At 46.6% G+C, this 20,860-nt stretch overlaps 1 protein-coding gene across 4 annotated transcripts in view; it reads left to right on the forward strand.

Moving 5' to 3' along the window:
• Positions 1–20,860, forward strand: part of LOC116940650 (slit homolog 2 protein-like) — a 196,429-nt gene that overhangs the window by 123,249 nt on the left and 52,320 nt on the right. For all 4 annotated transcript variants that reach the window (XM_032950759.2, XM_032950762.2, XM_076065837.1 and 1 more), the window contains exons 5-12: positions 4,498–4,569; positions 8,471–8,542; positions 9,860–9,931; positions 11,219–11,382; positions 15,195–15,342; positions 18,025–18,096; positions 19,948–20,019; positions 20,157–20,228. In XM_032950759.2, coding sequence (XP_032806650.1) covers positions 4,498–4,569; positions 8,471–8,542; positions 9,860–9,931; positions 11,219–11,382; positions 15,195–15,342; positions 18,025–18,096; positions 19,948–20,019; positions 20,157–20,228 — 744 coding nt within the window. The remainder of the gene's footprint in view (positions 1–4,497; positions 4,570–8,470; positions 8,543–9,859; positions 9,932–11,218; positions 11,383–15,194; positions 15,343–18,024; positions 18,097–19,947; positions 20,020–20,156; positions 20,229–20,860) is intronic.

Raw genomic sequence — 20,860 nt, forward strand, 5'->3', positions numbered from 1 at the left:
TGCAGCAGAACCCCTCCTAACGACGGTGGTTGGTTCCACGAAACCAGTCGCTAAGTGATTTTGTCGTTCAGCGATTGTAAGAGATACATGTTGAAAGCTTAATTCGTTCCGATAGCATCCAAAGTTACCCCTTTAAACCCAAAAAGGTGTATTGATACAATAAGATACTAACAGTATGAACACATTATATTAAAATAAATATGGTCAATCAATGCATTCATTAATATTTACTGTACCTACAACAACCCGTCGTTAACAGGGGCATGGTCGGTAAGCGAACACATTGGGCTCTGTGGAGGCACTACACTATACACTACACTACTATACACTACACTATACACTATACACTACACTACTATACATTACTATACACTACGCTACTATACACTACACTGTACACTACACTGTACACTACACTGTGCACTACACTACTATACACTACACTGTACACTACACTGTACACTACACTATACACTACATTACTATACACTACACTGTACACTGCACTGTACACTACACTGTACACTACACTGTGCATTACACTATACACTACACTACTATACACTACACTGTACACTAAACTGTACACTACACTGTACACTACACTGTGCACTACACTATACACTACACTACGATATACTACACTGTACACTACACCACTATACACTACGATACACCACTATACACTACATTACTATACACTACACTATACACTACACTACGATACACCACTATACACTACACTACTATACACTACACTATACACCACTATACACTACACTACTATACACTACGCTACTATACACTACACTACGATACACCACTATACACTACGCTACTATACACTACACTATACACTACACTACGATACACCACTATACACTAAGCTACTATACACTACACTACTATACACTACACTACTACACGCTACTACACAACTACTATACGCTACTATACACTACACTATACACTACGCTACGATACACCACTATACACTACACTACTATACACTACGCTACTATACACTACACTATACACTACACATTGGGCTAAATGGAGGCCCATCGTTAAGCGATGAGTCGTTAACAGGTGGGGTTCTCCTGTATCCGGACCAGTCCTCAGCCTTCCCTACCCATTCGCTAACTCGCACTGACCAGCATAGTGAAGTATGGTCAAACACCCCCCTCCCCCCACAATTGCCACGGAATGGAGGTGCCTTCGTCCAGCAGTGAATAAGCCACGGTAGTTTTGGGTTTTTTTTCAATCTGTGTACTTGTATAATTTGGGGCGTGCTAGTGTAAGGGGTTTATTTGTGGAAGATAACTTACCGCTGCGCTCACTTATTACGGATACAAGTGGGAAAATATCCACGTGCTCCAAATTGACCAGAGTGGATGAGTAACTGTGAGGCTCTTTGCCCGCATTGGCGTAGTTGCTGCGAGTAGGGTTGATATTTATTTTTCGGCTTCTAACTGTTGTGTCCCCCCTGATGACGGGCGCTTGTGTTGCGCCCGAAACGTCGTTATTTTATTTAGTTGTTTTCATTTTTGTTTTATTTTATCTTATTTTTACCTACGTGACTTTTCCGAAAGAACCAAAGAATATGGATCCTTGCAGTCACGAAAACTTCAAATCTAGAATTGATATTTATTCCTGCAAATTGAAGCCAAAACCTCTCACTCACCAGGAGGTTTCAATAGCGCCCAGGTTTTACACAAATGGTCTTGGCGCCTCTGGATTTGAATACACCATGACCATGGCCTCGTTTGTAAATGGTCATTTTAACATTGGTTGGTGAATTACACAGCCCAGGACTCGTCATTTTATGAAGTCAAGGTTCACGTTTGACATCTCTGTGCCCAGAAATGGATTTTTCATCTGTAAAACCTCACTGCATATGGTGCACGCCTGTTAGTTATCGAGGGCACATTTGTGTTTGATTAAAAAAAATATGCTTGTTATGCATTACAAATTACTAAATTAAAAGCATATTTCTTATTACAGCTGTAAACCGAACTTCTCTCAAAATAGAATCTTCGCACACAAGCATGGAGCCGCGCTTTGTGAAGAGTGACTAATTTATTTCAGACACATTTTAAAAAGAAACACCCACTTCTGTGGATTTTAATTTTTTACAAAGCGAGACATTTTAAACGACCGCCTATTTTTCCCTTTAAGAATGAAATCCGCCTCTGGGTGACTAAAAAGATGCCAGGTTAAGCGGATGTAATAGTTACCAGCACATTGTAAACGCCTCCCAATTACCACATCAAACACAAGGTGCTTGGTGCTCCGGGGTGACGGATGTACAAGCACTGTGAGGTTTCTTACATTTTCCATTGCGAGCTACCAAGCAGACACGTCCTGGTTTTGTTATTTACAGCCACGTGTGCCGCTGTGTTGCCAGGTCAGGCATCAATGCCTGCCACCCCCCGCCCTTAATTACAAGCTATTGTACGCAGACGTATCTCCTGCATACCTCCTGCGTCGGGGTCATTTGTTTGAAGTAGGGCTACAACTTCGGGTTGCCACCACTCAAATGTAAAAAAAAAGGAAAAGTCCCCACGACATATCGTGGGAAGAGGAAAAATCTCGCAATGTTGGAAGAGGGGAGAACTGCATGTAAAGCCCTTGCTCCCGACTGTTGCATTATTACACGACCGGTACTTTATCATGTCCCGGCATGGATACCTTTAAGCAACAGGACGTCCTGGGTAAACCAGGACAGGTAAAAACCCTGCTCTGCAAATGCACCTTTCCCCGTTGTGAAATCAACAACTCCGTCTGACTCGGGACACATTTAATTTTCGATTACATTACGCGTAGTTTTCGTGTCACTTAAGAAGCGGAATCAGAATCTTTATTTATACGGGAGTTAAACTTGCACGGGGCGTGTTCGTTTGAGTGTGTGTTTTCATTTGCTGCGCCGCTGTTGCGTGATAAACAATATTGAAACGACGAATTTGGTGTTCCATCGTTACGCGCCCACATTTTCTTAAGCGAAGCGGTGGAGGACGGGTTGAACCAGCGGTTCTTAACCTGGGGTGCATGCATTCCCTGGGTGCGCGAGACGCCCTTTCTGGGGGTGCAAGACGTGGACAGATTTATTTCGAAGTTAAATAATCGAAAACGCAAATTAAGCGCGGGCACGTAACTACGACTACGGTGTTTCATCAAACCCTCTATGCATTTATTAACGGTGTACATTTATTTTTTTCTTTACGATTGAGAACCAAAGGGGTGCAAGTCTGCAGCAAAGGTTAAGAACCACTGGGTTTAAACGCACGACGCATTGCTCACTCTACAGTCAGCCGCCCCCGTGTGGATCATTGTCCAGCCATGAGCGACCACCCTTCGAAACGGCCACCCTGCTGCACCGGTAATTGATTCACAGCGGTGTGTGGAGCGAACCGCGCGCGCTCCCGGCGTTTGGCGAGGGCGGTGGGTCGACGTGGCCCCGCGTTTGGTTTGGTTTGGTTTTGGGGGTTTTTTTTTTGTTAGGCTCGATTCTCCGCCTCCTTGGGGTTTATTTTTTTTATTTTTTGTACAGTCGCACCGCAACACAGCTGCGCAAAGCAGGTGGAGATAATTGGAACACGGGCGCTGGCGCTTAATTGCGCAGCATCCACTTTGAGTTCCAATTAACCTGCACCACCTGCAAGAGTCGCGTGTGTGTCGAGCGCGCGCGCGCGCACACGCACACGAGCGAATGCACAAACCCGCGAAGTGGAATCTGCCCTCCACCACCAGACACGGCTACGGAGTTTTCCTGCACTATAATTATGCTAAAATTTGCACAAACGCTGGCTATTGATTCAGTACTGAGCCTACTATTTGTGCCCAGGTCTATATCCTCTCTTTAAAGGTTGTATAATTAAGAATTAGCACTGTCTGATGGGCCGTCCTATTGGGATTGGATTTTATTAAAAAGGCATCTTAATGGAGCTGTAGAGTCTCCTTAAACACATAAATCCTTATAAACTTGCAACACAGTACACACACATCCAAGGAAATAAATCCTTGAAGTGTGACACGGTATTCCAGAAGGTTTCAAACGTTGTAAAAGATGAAGGATTAACTATGAAGCTGTCTCCCCAGTTGTACTCAATCATTTATTAGATGCTTTTTGTGAATGGGTTTTCTTGATTGGGTTTCCAAAGCCACCGTGACGTTGCTTTCCCCAATGCTGCATTGTTTTCACCTTGAACACGTCTTTGCTCAGCACTGCCTTTGCCCATTCACAGAAACAGCGAAGGCATCAAGAGCGAATAATATTCCAACACTTGCCATTCTATTTCCACAGCAAGCGGACATCCATAACGCTGATTTCTTTAATCCTGGCACTGAGTGCCTATGTCACGATCGCCCGACGCATTTGCTCAGATTGTCATGGAATGTTTCAGGGACAGGTCTTGTTGGTACGTATTGATGCTGAAGTTGCGCCACTGAGTGTATTTTGTTTGTTTTGGTTTTCTCTTGTCGATTTGTTGCACACAGGGACCTCAGCGAAAACCTGATCCAGGCCATCCCCAGGAAGGCGTTCCGTGGTGTGACGGACATCAAAAATCTGTGAGCAATTAAGTTTATTTAGCAGCGTTCAATTTCATAAAAAAACACCTGTTTTTTGTTATGTAAGGCAGATGTCGTGTGACTTGTGTGTACAAGGAAAATGTGTATACGCATGTTTTACAGCTATTTTATTTTAAAAATCTCATTGGGTGATTCATCATGAGGATGATACGAATTTAGTGCAGTGCCCTCAGTGACGAATAACCAGCCAAGGAAGCATGGCTTTGTTACAGTTGTTTTTTTTTTACCTGATAGAGCTGCCCAATACCTGTTTTTTCCCCCTATATAAAAAAAAACTTGGTCACGTAAGTTAACAACAACTCCAGTGGTCACTCACACCGCTGTGTTTTGTTAGCCCTGACCTTAGTTTAACAGCGACTCCGTGTGTCATCGCCAAAAATCACATCACGTTTCGTTACAACTGTCGCGTCATACGGTTTGGGTGTTCCCCCTCCAGATATCAACACCTACTTTGCTGCAATAACAAAACAGAAGCCGATGTTGGGAAGGGGGGTGGGGGGAAATATCCCTGGCCCATTGCCAGATTTTACAAAGCGGCCACAACAACCACCACCACCACCACCGCCGCGCACAATTACACAGTACGCAATATCAGCGAGTACGGCATCCAAACACCGTTTTAAGACGCACCCTAAATTTTCTCGCTGGCATCACATTGTGGGGGGAGGGGGGGCAATGAGGGCGTGGACACGCTGGCTGAGCATGTGCCCACCTTTGTCCCTCCTTGCCCCGACCCTGCCCCGACCCGTGCCTTGTGCGCAACGGCACGGCGTGGGGCGACCTTCTGACGGGTCCATCGGAGGGTTGTTTGGGCTAAAAAAATGTAAATGCCGCCCGCTTGTCTGCTGTCAAGCTCCTCGACTCGTCCTTGGTCTGTCCGAGAGGGGGTTTTGTTTTGCTTTGCTCCCCCCACCCCCCTCACTGCGCGACGACTTATTTATTTATATGTGTGTGGCTCTGCATTGGAGAAGGTCCCTGCATGCATAATGTATTTTTTCCCCCATCCACTTGGACCGCGGTGCTGTGCTCCCCACACGCTCCCCAATGCAGAATATTTGTTTCCTAACAAAAGGGAGAAAGTAAAAAAAATGAAGGCACTCGTTACGCCGGTATTGCGCGGTTATACTACGCACCTGCACTTCACTTACCCGCTTCTGCTGGACGTGATAAAGAGCTTGATAGCTCATCGGATTCCTCCAGTATGAATACATATTCTGATTATACTGCACGCACAGGTGCATCAGAGCAGGTGCACCTTATTTACAAGTAAGTTAACAACGGTCATTTAAAGCCTGTTCAACTGCTGGATGAAGGCTTTCCCCACACTGTGTCAGTCATCGGTGGGGGGGGGGGGAACACTCGCCACTGATGTCAGCCGTGGCCAGGAACTAAACTCTAGTATCACTTGGTTCACAGTGCGAGTGTCGAACCACCTTACAACAGCTTCCACCCCACAATTAGCGTGCCATATGTATTGTTTATAACTTGCACCATTTTTGGCCATGGTGCATTCGGCCTTGTTAATATAATTGAGAGGATGATGATAATGATGTAAAATTTCTGGCTGACAGATGCAAGCCAGTGCTCACTCGAGGGGTAGAATAATGTTCCATTAATAGATTAGAGTTCCGTACTTAATAAGACGTAAACTAATCAATCGAGAGAAATCGCGGCTGCTTGGCATCTTTCAGGTTGGCACTTGGCCTGGCGAATGCATTGACAAAAGTTTTGGGCTTGAATTTTTTCACGGCCGTAGTTTTTAACTCTTGGAAGCGTGGATTATCAATCGCTGGAAGCACTTGCCGTGAATCTCGCTAAAACTTTGTTTCCGTGACAATGCACACATTACAGCATGACGGCTTTTCATACATTTTTTTTGGCACAAATTCATCAACGATAGACGGACGTAACTTTTATCTATGGTGACGTTACAGGATGCAGTCTGAAGCTCTATCGTTATTAAGGCAAACACGACGCTTGTGCATACTTGTAAAGCACACGCATGTAAAGCGTGTGTGACAGCGAGAGAGAGAGAACGCGAGAAAGATCCTCGCCTCTTTTTTCAGACGGCATTTTAGGAAAAATACGCACATTGTTTAAATATAATACAATTTATAGGGTACGCCAGGTGAACTGTGTGCATGTTTGCCTTCGTGATAAAGCTGTGAAAGAATTGTTATGAATCGGGGGATGAATGGACGGCCGAGTGATTGAAAGCTGCAGGTGAGGTGGAGCTCATTTTTCCCACGCAACACAAAAGAAAAAACTACAATAAAAAAATGGACAGAGGGAAAAGGAGAGGGAGAGAACGGAAGAAGAGGAAGGGAATGCTAGAAATAAGTCATCTGTCTTTGGGCCACCCAGCCCTGGTGCTGTCACCCTTTCTGGTCCCACCCGCACGCCCGGGCGTTTCCGACAAGAGGAATTGCCGAGACCGTAGGGGCGTCCAACTCTGTGACATGTTCCAATGAGCCCGTATACACGCGAACCTTGCTGTGCATGCATCGATAAGTAATGCGAACGAAGCCGTCTAGATTTTTTCCCCCCCCAGGGCCACACGATGGGTGGAACAATGCAGTGTCAGGATTCGGTTGAGGATTTTTTTTTTACATGTATATGTATATTGGGCTGAATGGAAGCGGCCTCTAGTGGCAACTTGAGAGATTTTGAAGGGCGTCTGAGAGCAAAGTGACACCGTGATAATTAGAGACGTGGCTGCCTTTCCTGATCTAAAGCATTGTAAACGCAAAAACAACTAATTAAAAGTGGCACATGTATTTTGTATGAATTAATTTTGTGTAACTTTCTAGTCTGCTCGTGTCGAAATTGGTAATTTTGTTTAAATACATTTCTTTAGGTTTCCTTGGTCAATGTGAAGCTTGTGCATTTGCTAATTGATAAACCTTTCCCTTCTACGTGACTTTACCGAAAGAACCAAGAATATGAATCCCTGCAGTCACGAAAGCTTTAAATCAAAACTTTGCATTTAAGTTACGTTTTAAATGCTACGTGCTTACACTACCAAAATAAGACTCCTTTTTTAGATCCTTACTTTCGCTCCACTAAAAAAAATACATTGATCGACAGGATCACGTGTTTTTGCACAATCCACCGCTACGAGATGTCATCCACTTGGCATGGCAACTTTGCGCATACTCCTACCCAAACTTGCAGAGCCTATTCCCGATTAAAATTCAATTCGGCCTACCTTGGGCAAAATATAATAAGTGGCGGATGGGCCCCGGGAAAGAGGGGAAAGAGAGTAAAGGCTGGAGCAGCAACCCACTGATTTATGGCCCCCATTCTCTTAATGAAATTGTTGCCTTGGACATGACAGCAAAAAAGCCCCATAATGGATAAGCGACTTTACTTAATGAAATTACTAAGTCACGAGCCAAAAAAAAAAGGAGAAAGAAGAAGGAGGGGGAGTATGGGTGGAAGGGCTCGTGGGTCTGGGCTACTGGCACTTAGGAACGTGGGGGGGGGGGGGGGAGGAGGCAGCAACGGTGCCAGCATGAATATTTACTGCGTTAGCGCGATTCATTTTTTTAATGCTCGCCTGCGCCGGGGACGGCGCTCGTATCGTCCGTGCCTCCCGTTAGAAAAGGAGCGCCCTCGAGTCGCCTCGCCCCCACTCTCGTTTCTCGCGTCAAGAGAGAGAGAGAGCCCAGCGCAGGCAGCGGGGATTGCCGCGCCAGCGTTAGCGGCGGCGACAGCGGCGGGACACGACTCGGTCACCGGATTCGGCCGAGAGGGCTTCGTTTCCGACGGCGAGCGAATCTCGCTCTGAGCCTTCTGCCCTGCGGAGGCTGTCCGCCTGATTGTCTCCCGTGAAGCTGTGCGCTTGTCTCTCTGTCCCTCCTCTGTCGCTGTCTTCTAGGCAACTTGACAACAATCGCATCTCGTGCATCGAGGATGGGGCCTTCCGTGCTCTGCGGGACCTGGAAGTCTTGTGAGTTGACACTTTTTTGAATGTCCTGCACGCATTTACCGGTGTTTGTCACAATATATATGAGGCTATCCACATATACAAACACAGAGACAATTTCAACCGAGAAGATGGATTTTGGCTTAGCAATCATTGGAAAGATTTGATAAACCATTTCGGGTCTTAATTGATTGTTCACGCTTACGGTGGCTTTCAGACCGCATCCATTATTTTTGTCTCCCCCCTCCTCTTTTCCGAACATAGATGGACTCGTCCATGTGAATAACTGCCAAATCGCTCTCCGTGGTGCTAACGTTAAAAAAACGCCACTTTTTTCAAATTTTCTTGCTGTGGTTTTCACACCTGATGGTGATTGCTTGTGATGCAGTCGAAACGTCGTGATAATTTTATTGTTTTATATTTTTATGATTTTATTGTTTCCCTTCTACGTGACTTTACCGAAAGAACCAAGAATATTATATATTGGAGCTTTGCTGGAGTGGCTGTAAAGTGCTCATTAGTCTGAGCGAATGTTTTCGTTATGATGTTTTTTTTATTTATTTCCCATATCCGCATTTGTGTTTTCCATTAATTTCCATTGCTTGTTACGGATAAAGAAAATGCCATTCCAATTACAGAGTGTGCAAACAGTAGGCTTTGAAACATCCGCGCAATTCGAACGGTTACTTTAGGAGAGAAGATGAGTGCGATTTAGCATTTTGTGACAGAGTATGCGTATATATACATTTTTTTACAGCGAGCTTTCTCTCTACGTGATGAACGATCGGAATAATACGGAGACAATCCACACCTGATTCCGAGTGCTGAGTCTTCAGAGTGGCAAAAGATCAGATGCCCTCTGTAATAGCTTTGACACACAGTGCTTGGGGTTAAGCCACACTTATATTAATGCGCAGCCCAATCAATTTCACAGGGAGGGATAACCTTTTCAGACGACAGTGCCTCCCAGGAGATGAATACAGCCATACCTTAATTTAATGCATCACTCTTCCTACGCTGTTTGTTGGTGGATTGTAAACAGTTGAGGTGTGCCCGTACATTATTTAGCTCGTTTCATTGCGCACAATTTAAAACAATGTAGAAAGAAACGGGCGACCGCGTTTGAGGTCTGAGGTGGGTAACTTATCATTCTGAAACTACCAGACGCCGTAATTTATTCTTCCGTGTTTTCTTACAACAAATGTGCGCTGAATCTACCATGGCCAGAGTAGAAACTTGGCATTGCCCGCGTGTGCTTCAAGAGAAAATGGTTATTTAAATGTGTTTTTTTAAATATATGAGTGGGCCTAACCATACGTTCATTTTTCATTCTCGTTTCAGCACGCTTAATAACAATAACATTACTTCATTGTCGGTGGCGAGCTTCAACCACATGCCCAAGCTAAGGACGTTGTAAGTTACCGTGACACGCTGCCCTTTTTCAAAACGCAATTCGTCGCAGCAAGAGGTGCATTAACAAATTAGACATCATCACGTCACGTCTCCCGACGTTCGCGGCTAAATGATAGTCGCAATAAAGAAGAAGGCTTTGCTGGGGAGCCCTGTCACACGACGAGAGAGCCGATGCGAGAACGCTATTCACTGCATGCTAAGTGGCTCTACCCGGTAAAGGGGGGGGGGGGGGTGCTTATGAATTGACATGATGATATGTTGTGGGATGCTTGACTCTCCTATGATGAATGTTTCACTGACAAATTAGATAGGCCAGCTTTCTAATTTCCTTAAGAGCCTCCGCCTCCCCACCCATGCTTGACGTGGTAATTTAATACGTTTTACAGAGCATTGGCAGCAGGGGGAAATACGCCCCCCGCCCCCTACTCGCCTCCCCTTTCCAACTCCCCCCTTTGCCCTGGTCGTAGCCGCCACGGAGAACCCTAAACTCCACGCCCACCGCAGTGGGGGGGGGGGGGGAACTGAAAATCTCGTCCACTCCCTCCCACTTGGCAACGGTCTGTCCGATGCGTGCGGTCTCCTCGTCATTAACAATCACACACACACACACACCGATATGTCCGCCGACTCATTCGTACATCACCAGCTGTCGCGCGCGCCTGCCATGGACAGAAGAGCGGCAGCCCCCGGCAGCGGCAGCAGCGGCGGCATGCAAATTGCGCAATAACGGGGGACCCGGTCGCCAAATCCGGGCCGCCTCTCACGTCCCTAATTTGCCTCGGTTTTTTTTTTGTTACTGCACTTCCACGGATGTCACGCCACGACTGGGTGATCAGTGATCACAAAAGCGTATTAATTACGCAAACGATTTTCACAACAAGGGCCCGGAGAGAGGCGGGGCTAAATTGGGTACACGGCCAATTGTTGCGAACGCTGCGTGAGCTCGAACACAACGGCAGCAATGATAAGAATAACCCCACACTAATTAGTTATTCATCATTTGTCATCCTACAGCAACGACTTAGGAACGTGGAATTTCCACCACTGACCCAGGGGCTGTAAGGCACTGCCTCAAAGCTCACTTGGACAGGAAATGACTTTGACTTTTGAATTATTGTTTCACATTTTTTTTATCCCGCTCACGATATTCTTTCTAATCCTGTTGTGCGAATGTCTGCTCCTCTTTCCCGCGAACGCACGCACGCACGCGCGCGCGCTGGTGCCCACATTACACACGCACGCACGCGACGCGCCGTCCCCGCCCGTCCGCCTTACGCGCGCACGTAGCCGACTGCACTCCAACAGCCTCCAGTGCGACTGCCACCTGGCCTGGCTGTCCGACTGGCTCAGGCAGCGCCCGAGGATCGGCCTCTTCACTCAGTGCGCCAGCCCCGCCAACCTCCGGGGCCTCAACGTGGCGGAGGTTCAGCGCAAGGAGTTTGTGTGCTCGGGTGAGAACCACCGGCCGGAAATCGCTCCGGCGTCTTTGTCGCTCGCGCGCGTGCGAATCCTCGGCTCCTCGAGATTCGGCGGAAGTGCCGGAAGGCTCTTAGTAGACGACAAACCTACGGCAACAGAACAATACAGAGTGCACAGACCGCATGACAGCAAGTAGGCAAGATAATTGGAAATTCCTATAGAAAGAGATATATATTTTTTTTTTGCTACAAGTCGCTGTTGTAGGCAAATAGGGAATGTGACATTGACCGCGTGCTCTAGTTTTCTAGGCACCACGCTCGCGTTATCACGCAACAGAACACTTGTCACTTAAAACGTTGCATGCATGCTAGAATCGTGAAGGTGACTCAGCGTGCTAATGGTGGGGAATTCGTGTGTGTGTGTGTGTCCCTGATGTGTTTGAACTCAAGCGTCCTGCATGATGACAACCAGTATTGACAGTATTTTACCACGAGTTTTTACACAACCGAAAGTCGCATAGAGGAGATGACCGTTCGTTGCATGTTGAATCAGTGAATGCTAAACGCGTCTGTGACCTCAGTCTAGCAGGCTGAAGCTCTATAACAACAATATTCGGAGCCAAATTTACAATCGTTTTAACACATATATTATTTGCTAGAATTGTTTTGTTTTAAAAAGGTATGTAATTATCCCAATTGCTATCATGATGTATCCACTGCTAGCCATGGCCTTTCCACTGCTGGATGCAGACCTCCCCATGCCAATGCAATCCCTGCTGCCCCTTACGATGCAGAAATCCGCCAAGCTCCTTTTAAACGAGACGATATCACTGCTGCATCCTCGCAGTGGACACACTCTTGCCCATATTCCCTCCTTTAGCTGTGACTCCATCACTAGTCTCAACCACTGACCATCCCCTCTTGCAGTGTTGTCCTGCCCCAAACCCACTTATTTTATCGGTCAACGTGATGTTTCTAGCTTGCGTTAGTCCTCCGTCCCATGCAGTCCTCCTTCCGTTTCTCAGTTTAATTCTAAGCACGCAACCTCTCTGCGATTATTTGTGCGCTGTTCAGCTTATGTTGCATTTTCTTTGCCGGTGCCCTTGTTTGCGAATCTGTTTTTTGACATCAGCAGCTAGTACGCGCTGATTAAAAACCTTCCATGATCAAATTATGTTATCCAAAAGAGCTCTAACCTGTTTTCACCCAGCTCCTTAAATCCATCAATTTAAATTTAATTCGTTGTCTGTAGAGAGATGAAAACACAATGAGGTATATGCACAAGCATATACTGAACTAGCGCACTGTCCAGCGGTGTAGCTATGGAGTGTGCAGGCGGTGCAACTGCTCCAGAGCCCACAGGCTACGCAGAGTGGGGGGTGGGTGGGGGGGGGTGTAAATTGGACTGGGGTGGGGGGGAGCAGTTAATGCCTTGCACCTTGGCCCGTGCCAACCACACGACGCCATTGCCACTGTCAGTCATTAGCCTGAGGTCACAGCCAATCTAAAGCTGTTAAACCAAAGTACGCGCACGTGTGCGTGCGCGCGCGTGCGCTCGCGCGCGCGTGCGGGTTTAATTTACGAATGCATAATTTATAACGTTTTGATTTATTGTCCGGTGTGTTTGCTCTGCATTGGTTGGGCCTGATGCATTTCTCACGATTAAACGAATCTATTCTCCAGACGATGACGAAGGCAAGTTTTACCTTTCGTTTGATGCACGATTACGCAACATAACCACCACCTCGTCGTCGTCGTCGCTTCTGGTCCTCCTTACTCTCACAGATAGTTACCACTCATTCGAGTAACCGCTGCTCACCGCTAGCAATCTGTTGTAAATAGTTCATTCGTAAATTGTCTATTAACTTGTTCATTAACATCAATTAACCCATTTTCCATAAGGTAATGCACTGATGATCAATTAAACCTCTTTCGCTTTCGTTGTGTGTACACTTGCTGCATTTGAAAGTGGGTTTTTTTCCGCACGTTGTTGTTTTACATTTTTATATATAAAGAAACCCGAGTGAATGTTACTCTTTAGAAGGGATATAGCAATTTTATTGAGCCCTCTGGAGCTCATTTGGATGCCCGGTTCAACTTGACAGGGCCTATTAAGCCATTGTGAGGAATTACGCTGACAAACCTGGCAGTGTCACACAGCTGACGATCGATAGGCCATTGTAAGATCTTTGTATGCGCACGTCAGCGGACTGATTCATTGGTAGCCTTTGTTTAAGAGGACAGAGAGACTCGTGAAAATGCGTCACAGCACCCAAAATTAATATTTCTCAGTGTTGGAGAACTGAGTCGTTGTGATCGTGCAGCCCACTCATGGTGGGTGGTTTAATTTTGATTTGGGCAGCCTGGTCTAAGAGGAAATTAAAGCAGACAACATCTCCAAAGGACCATGCGCTCATGAGTAACGATGCCAAATCATCACGGGCAGATCTGTGTGTGCCGTGAATGTTTGTACGTGCCGTGAATTAACGGCACACAAAAAAGAAAAGCCATATTATCGTAGCATAATAATAATAGTCACAACTTACAGCTGGTTTAAAATCCACTGCTGGATGAAGGCCTCCCCACGCTCGGTCGGTCAAGGGGGGTTGTTTGCCCATACTTCATCATGCTGGTCTGTCTGTTTGGGGTAAGGAAAAGGGATCGGGGGGGGGGGAATTGTTGAAGGATAATTTTGTGCATGTTCTGCAGGGCTCGATTAATAAACCAAACTCATTTGTGCTGGCCGTTGCCCAGCCCGGGATGGGGGGGGGGCGAGGCGTTTGTATTGCGCGGCAAACGATCGGGCCAAGTGACGATGTTCAATTCAATTCTCAATATTTCAATTCTGGCAAATCGCCCGATGAGGCTGGTTGTAATCGCCAGCGAAAGCGTGGTACTCAAATTGTAAATGATGCGGGTTTACTCTCCAGCACACCGGTGTGCTGAAGTAGTAACAAATTAGCACGTTTTGTTCACGAGACAAACCTTATGAATTGGCTGTGTCAGGTGGTGGTGTGTTAAACGACACATTTATATTTAAGCGATTTAACCCAACAACAATAACGTTCATTATGGGTGGTGCCTTGTCGGTTGACGGAGCTGCCAGAATACGATGTGCAAGTCCTGCCTCTTCCAAAGCCCTGCTTGGCACGAGCCATGGTTTTTGATTTATTTTTTCTTCTGGCCGTGGTGCAATAATGTACGGCTACTTTTCATCACCTCATAAATAGGCTCAAGTGCTCTCCCACAGGAGCAGCAGCAGCAGCGGTTACCGTTTGCAGGCCCCTGAACATCACGAGGAATTGGTAACTCGTACACCAAGTGTTGTTACGGGCCAGAAAATAAGTCAATTCACACCTTTTGAGTTCACCGGGGGAAATTTTACGGGATAACTCCTAAACTGACTTCGAAGTGCTGAAATAAATTCAGCTCGTTTTTCAGCGGGTGGGCATTTTTAATATGTATTTATATTGTATCTTGCATATTTGAACAGACAACTTACAGATGTTGTTTTCATTGGCTCGTGCCGGTCGGCTCTCGTTCTAATGGAGAACGTTTTGTGGTTGGTGGTTGTGGTGGTGGTTGTGGTGGTGGTGGTGGTGGTTTGTGGTGGTGGCTGTGGTGGTGGTTGTGGTGATTGTGGTGGTGGTTGTGGTGGTGGTTGTGGTGGTTGCGGTGGTGGTTGTTGTGCTTATGACGGTTATTGTGGTGGTTGTGGTGGTTATGACGGTTATTGTTGTGGTGGTGGTGGTGGTGGTGGTTGTGTTGGCGGTGGTGGCATGGTGGTGGTTGTGGTGGTGGTGGTTGTGGTGGTTGTGGTGGTGGCTGTGGTTGCGGTGGCACAGGTCACTCGGACGTGTCCAGGACGCAGACGTGCAGCGTGGCCTCCAGCTCGTGCCCCCTGCCCTGCACGTGCGCCAACAACATTGTGGACTGCCGCGGGAAGGGCCTCACGGCCGTGCCTTCCAACCTGCCTGAGGCCATCACCGAGATGTGAGCTCCGTGCACACGTCCTGCACCTCCCATTGGCACGGTTGGCTACGTACGGTGCGAAAGAAGTTCAACATGCGTACATGCACCTGAGCGAGGCAGAGTGCGCGCGGGCGCAGCAAAGCATTCGCTGCACCAAGCCCTTGCTCAATTCTCAAAGCCGTGCATTAACGATAGAACATTATTTCATTAATTACCTACCCGGGAAAGCCCTGCTGAGTCCAGGACTCGTTTTTTATTTGTTCAGGAGGTTCTTCAATCGAGTTTTTTTTTTTTAGATTTGGTCAGCCAATGTAAAGGGTATTTATTATACAAGTGGGTAGGAAACCAGGGTTCCCAGAGGAAACTCGCACGCGTGAGAAGGGGGCAACTCTCTGTCTTGCGCACAGATGGAAACAGATGCAGATTAGTCCACACTTTCGTTGTGCAGTTCTACCTTCTCCTGGCGAGCCAGGGTACGGCTCCTCCTCGACGCCCACGAGAAGGGAGTTTCACAGCAATTGTGCAGCAATTTAGCAACCCTCGCTGCTTCCAACAGTGCTGGATTACAAGCATTTCGTCTAGCAGTTGATTCATACAAGGGGCTGGAAATAATGTTTACTTGTAGTATCTGTTTGAACACCCACACCTCCGATCAGTGACACCTCCGATTAGCACGGTTGGCTACCTACGGTGCGAAAGGAGTTCGGCATAGACACGCACATGCGCAGGTGAGAGTCGTTTAACCATTGTGTCACCACTCGACCCCATTGCCCATTGCATCATGGGCTTTGTGTCTCACGTCTGCTTGTGTGATGGACATGGTTGGGCAGAGTCATTATCCTGTACTCGCTGTGTCGAGCGTAGCCCTTTGATGTTGTTCACCGAGATTAGGGTATTGTGTGCGGGTACCATTGTAGGAATGAAAACTTCCTTGTTGAAACAAGTGTAATTTACAGGGAAATTCCATGCGTAAGTTGTAATTAATTTACGGAAGAAATAAGTAAATAGGTCATCATTATATGAACTTCAATAAAACAAAATTCGAGATATCATCAACACTTTGGCAAAGATATAAATCAGTTTGCAGTACTCAATTTTGCTGTCGCTAATATCCATCTCCCGACTAACGGGAGATGGATATCGACGACAGTTGACCTGAACAAATGTGAATGAAAGTTAATCACGAATAACTTCAGCACTTCCGATGTACATTTTGTCCGTGAATACACAGAGTAATGCAGGTCTCCTTTTACAAGCGGTAACACCACATGTTAAAACACGGAGGTATTTCCAGCTCTGGGAGTACATGCAAGGGAATGTCACCGAGGTTTGAAAGCATACCAGCTGCTATTTGTGAATTCCTTAATCGCGTGGAAAATGGCATATTCATTTTATGAAGTGGGTGCCAAATGTCGTCGACTAAGTCGTCTTCACCCCGATTGTAAGCGGCAAGGTAGAGAGCCGATCCCAAACACAGCGGTGCACGCATTCCGCCTCACTCATCGTCTGCGTGTACACGAAACGAGGCATGCTTGTCACATCGGCCACGTCGTCATCATCATCCATCACCGTCAGCCATCGTCGGCCACTGCCGGATGAAGGCTTCCCCAAGCCACGACCGTCGTTTGCGATCCTGAGAAATCATATTCAACGCAGCACCAACGCGCGAGATCATTCATCGTTCCATCTCCTCCGTGGATGTCCACACGGACGCGTTCCACTCCTTGGCTGCCACATCTTCATTAGTCTCGACCATGGGCCATCGTTCCTTCCGGCGATGTGCCGCATCGTCAGTCGGTTCATTGCACTGGTTTGAATTTTATTATGAGCAGCGCCGAAGGGATTGTTCAATTGGCCGCAACGGTTGGAGTGGTTGCACAGTGGTTATCATGCCGCGCAGTGAACCCGGCAACCCGAGTTCGAATCCCGGCCACGGTTAACATCGGTTGCGAGTGATGTCACAACTGGGCCTGCCCTCCTGCTCCGCCGCCCCCACTTCACCAACTTGCACTGACCAATGCAGTGAAGTATGGTAAGAACAAAACACCAACATGGTGTGGTGGATTCGTGGATTAATTTGCAGATTGAGACCGCCTGGATTTTATGTTGCACACATTTTCATTGGCCAGACTGCAGCAGTTTGTAACTCGTCGATGGAAGCTTTCTCTCGATGGTTCGTTGGCTCCTCTTGCGACACGAATCGCGATGTCGAGGCAGGCAAGAGACGTGCAGGCCTGACGCTACTCTGCCGGAAGCGCCGAAATAAATCTTGAGAACACATTTCCCGGCCTTCGAAATCCGCGGAGGCTTCTGCTTAGTGTTACTCGCTGTATTTGGACCCATTTCTGTTTAATTTGCTTCGAGGGATCTCTTTGACTAAAAGCGAGCGCCTGCTTGTTTTTTAACAACGGAGACGTTTCTTGGCATTGTACGGCCACCCTGTGTCAGGGGCGCCCCGGGGGCTCTTTTGAAACGGGGGTCAGTTCACGCGGTTCGCACAAACTCCGTGCGTTTGCATGTCACTGTTTTGATAGTGCTAATAGATGCTTCAGCGTAAATATTATTAGTGTGTATAAAAAGTAATCGACCGTCTGTGGCAGCCAGCCACTCGCGCTTCGTTCGAGTGGGCAGGAGGCGGTTTGTGTAAATGTTGATTTAAAAGTGCACGTCCGTGTTTGTTTTTTGTTCCTCTGCCTTTTACAGACGACTGGAACAAAACGGCATTAAGTCCGTTCCCCCCGGTGCTTTCTCATCGTACAAGAAGCTCCGTCGAATGTACGTGGGTTTTTTGGTGATTTTTTTCTGTACGTCTGTGTTTAAAGTTGTTAAAGAGGCTACATGTCTCGGTTTTATATATATATAGGGGCACGCATCACCCTTCTGACTTTTAGATAATACGGGCATGACAGAAGGCTCGCCGCATTTGTCAATAACACTGTCGTTTTGGGCATATATTTAGGTGACGTTTTGGGCATTAGTTCTTCTTCATAGCAGAGAAATGAAGAAGAAGAGAGCCATTGCCCGAAGTATGACATTATTTAGATATTATTTTAGTTTCGGGTATTGTCATTAACCTATAATGTTGAGTTTGTAATTTGTGCCTGTGCACCGCCGCAGAATCACAAACATTCTTAAACACAAATGTCAGCTGTGTTTCTTTATCGTTTAACAAATGAAAACATCCCGCATTCATTTACACGCCGCGATCAAGCGTCCGTTTGGGAAACAAAAGCAGTTTGAGCGACCGAACCGACAAACGAAACATTTTCTCCGAATACATTTCGCAATATATTTTACGTAAGAGCTTCGCTCGGGGCCCAGTCGCGGGCGCCACTGCCCACCCCCCCCCCTCCCCCTCATCGGTGGTGCTCGCCGGAGTCTCGTGCCGTTTGCTTCATTAAGCAAAGTGCAGGTCACAGGAGCAGTGGAATAGCAAGTTGGCAGCTATTAATTCCTGATTTATTATGTCACGGAATGAATTAATTCTGTGAGATAATGCACTTTACCGCGTTAATGTGTGCGCACACCTGCACACTTAGGTGATAACGGGTTTCATTTATATGGTGATAATTGTGTAACAAAACCTTTGCTCCGAATGGAACATAAGAGGTGTTTGAATATATATTTTTGTAATTCTAAGAATGGTAAATTTGAATAAAATCGCACTTAGATGCACTTGTTATAACTGCCAGTTTTCAAAAACAACAAAAATCTAGAATTGAATGTTCTTATTTAGCATCCGGACAACTTCAAAACATGCCAACACATGCCAACTGTTTGCCCTTGCATCCAGCCCGTGAATGGTTAAATTCTCAGGAACGCAAATTGATTTTCGAATTTAATGTCTCTTTCAAGAGGCATTGGGGCCCAGTGTGGGGCAGGTTTCACACCGTCGTAATGAGCTCCGAAATCTATTACCCATAATTCCTGATGAAACAGGGAGGCAGTGCTCTTACGGATGATTGTACATCATAATCGCATGGGAGCGCAGAGCGAAGAATCTATTTTGTGTTCAAGATCCACCCGCTGCTGCATATATTAATGGTTTTTAAGATGAATTACTTTATTCTAAACCTCTGTAACAAAAAACAAATCTGCTTCGTGGGGAATTGCATTTTTCGGTGATCTTCCCCTCATCCAACGTTTAATTTCGTTTTCATCACCACGTTCCGAAGTGTTTTGATGCAATTAACACGCTTTGCTCTCCTTGTCCCTGTCCAAGTCCTGGCGAAAGACCTTCCTTCTTCGCCTCAGGCTATAGCTGTATCTCCTCCTTAAAGAAATGTTGTCTATACACACCTCCATGATGCACGTTGGCCCACAGATTCTGGAGATGCAGCGGTATTTAGGTGTTGCATAAATCCAAATTGTAAAAATGAAATTGCAAATATTAAAATCTTCCTGTGTGCCAGGTTAAATCACGTATGATTTCAGTAAAGTGCGATGTTCTCCGAGTGTAAAATACTGCATATTGTGTGTGTGTGTGTCCGCGCATGCTGTGTGTGTGTGTGTGCTGTACGTAGAAAATGAGGTTGTGTTCTGTGAAGGCTGACATCACTATTGGTCTTGGCTTGAGGCTGTGCGTAAACGTGGAAGCATTAATGTTTCATTCCTTCTTTCGCGCAGTGATCTGAGCAACAATCAGATTTCCGAGATTGCTCCAGATGCTTTCCAGGGCCTGCGGACCCTCAACTCGCTGTGAGTGAGATCCTGCACGTCTCGTGATTCAATTCCCATCGTGGCCACACACACACAAAAAAACCAGCACGAGAGCACGAATCTGCCTGCGATGTGTTTTGCGTCGCCGTTACGTTCGATGTTTTGTGCGTTCGCAGGGTTTTGTACGGGAATAAAATCACGGAGCTGCCCAAAGGGCTCTTTGATGGCCTCTATTCGCTCCAGCTGCTGTAAGTTTTGGGACTACACCACTTTGTTCGAACCTTACAACTGAGAAAGAGTATTTTTTTATTCCATCTCAATTGGGGCTCGATCGGTTCTATAGGCAAAGGAATGTTATTCACTGTTTTATAGAAGTGGTTTATTTATTAAGTGATACATGCAAGCGTCCTACGAAGTGAAACGGCAGCATTAGAAATGATGGTCACCGCGGTAGTTTACATCTCCGACCTTACGGCTTGTTTTAAGAAATGGCATAGGGCTTAAAATCACGCCGTGATTCCTTTCGACGAGATGCTGCTGCCCGAAATATTCCATGTAAGCGTTTTTATTTGCCGAGATAAATTCGCAGCATCCGCTGAAGGCGTTGTGCGTTTGTAAACACAGCCGGTCGTGTACATTCGTTACATTCAAACCCCCCACACACTGAGAGTGTCTGGTCCAGACTTTGCTCTGCTGTTTTTTTGCTCCTACGGAGGTTAGGGGGGAGGGGTGTCGGGGGAAGGGAGGGAGGCCAAATGGATTGCGCGGCGGGAGTTGAATTCCTGGAAACCAGATTGCAATGTCGACTTATTGGTGGCGACAGTAAAGTAACACAGCTGCCAGACTGGGAGTGCTCGGGGCGTTTTGACGGGCGTAGAGC

The sequence above is a fragment of the Petromyzon marinus genome, chromosome 9 (genome assembly GCF_048934315.1).
Source record: "Petromyzon marinus isolate PM22_M1 ecotype Great Lakes invasive population chromosome 9, UKy_Petmar_22M1.pri1.0, whole genome shotgun sequence".
NCBI lineage: Eukaryota > Metazoa > Chordata > Hyperoartia > Petromyzontiformes > Petromyzontidae > Petromyzon > Petromyzon marinus.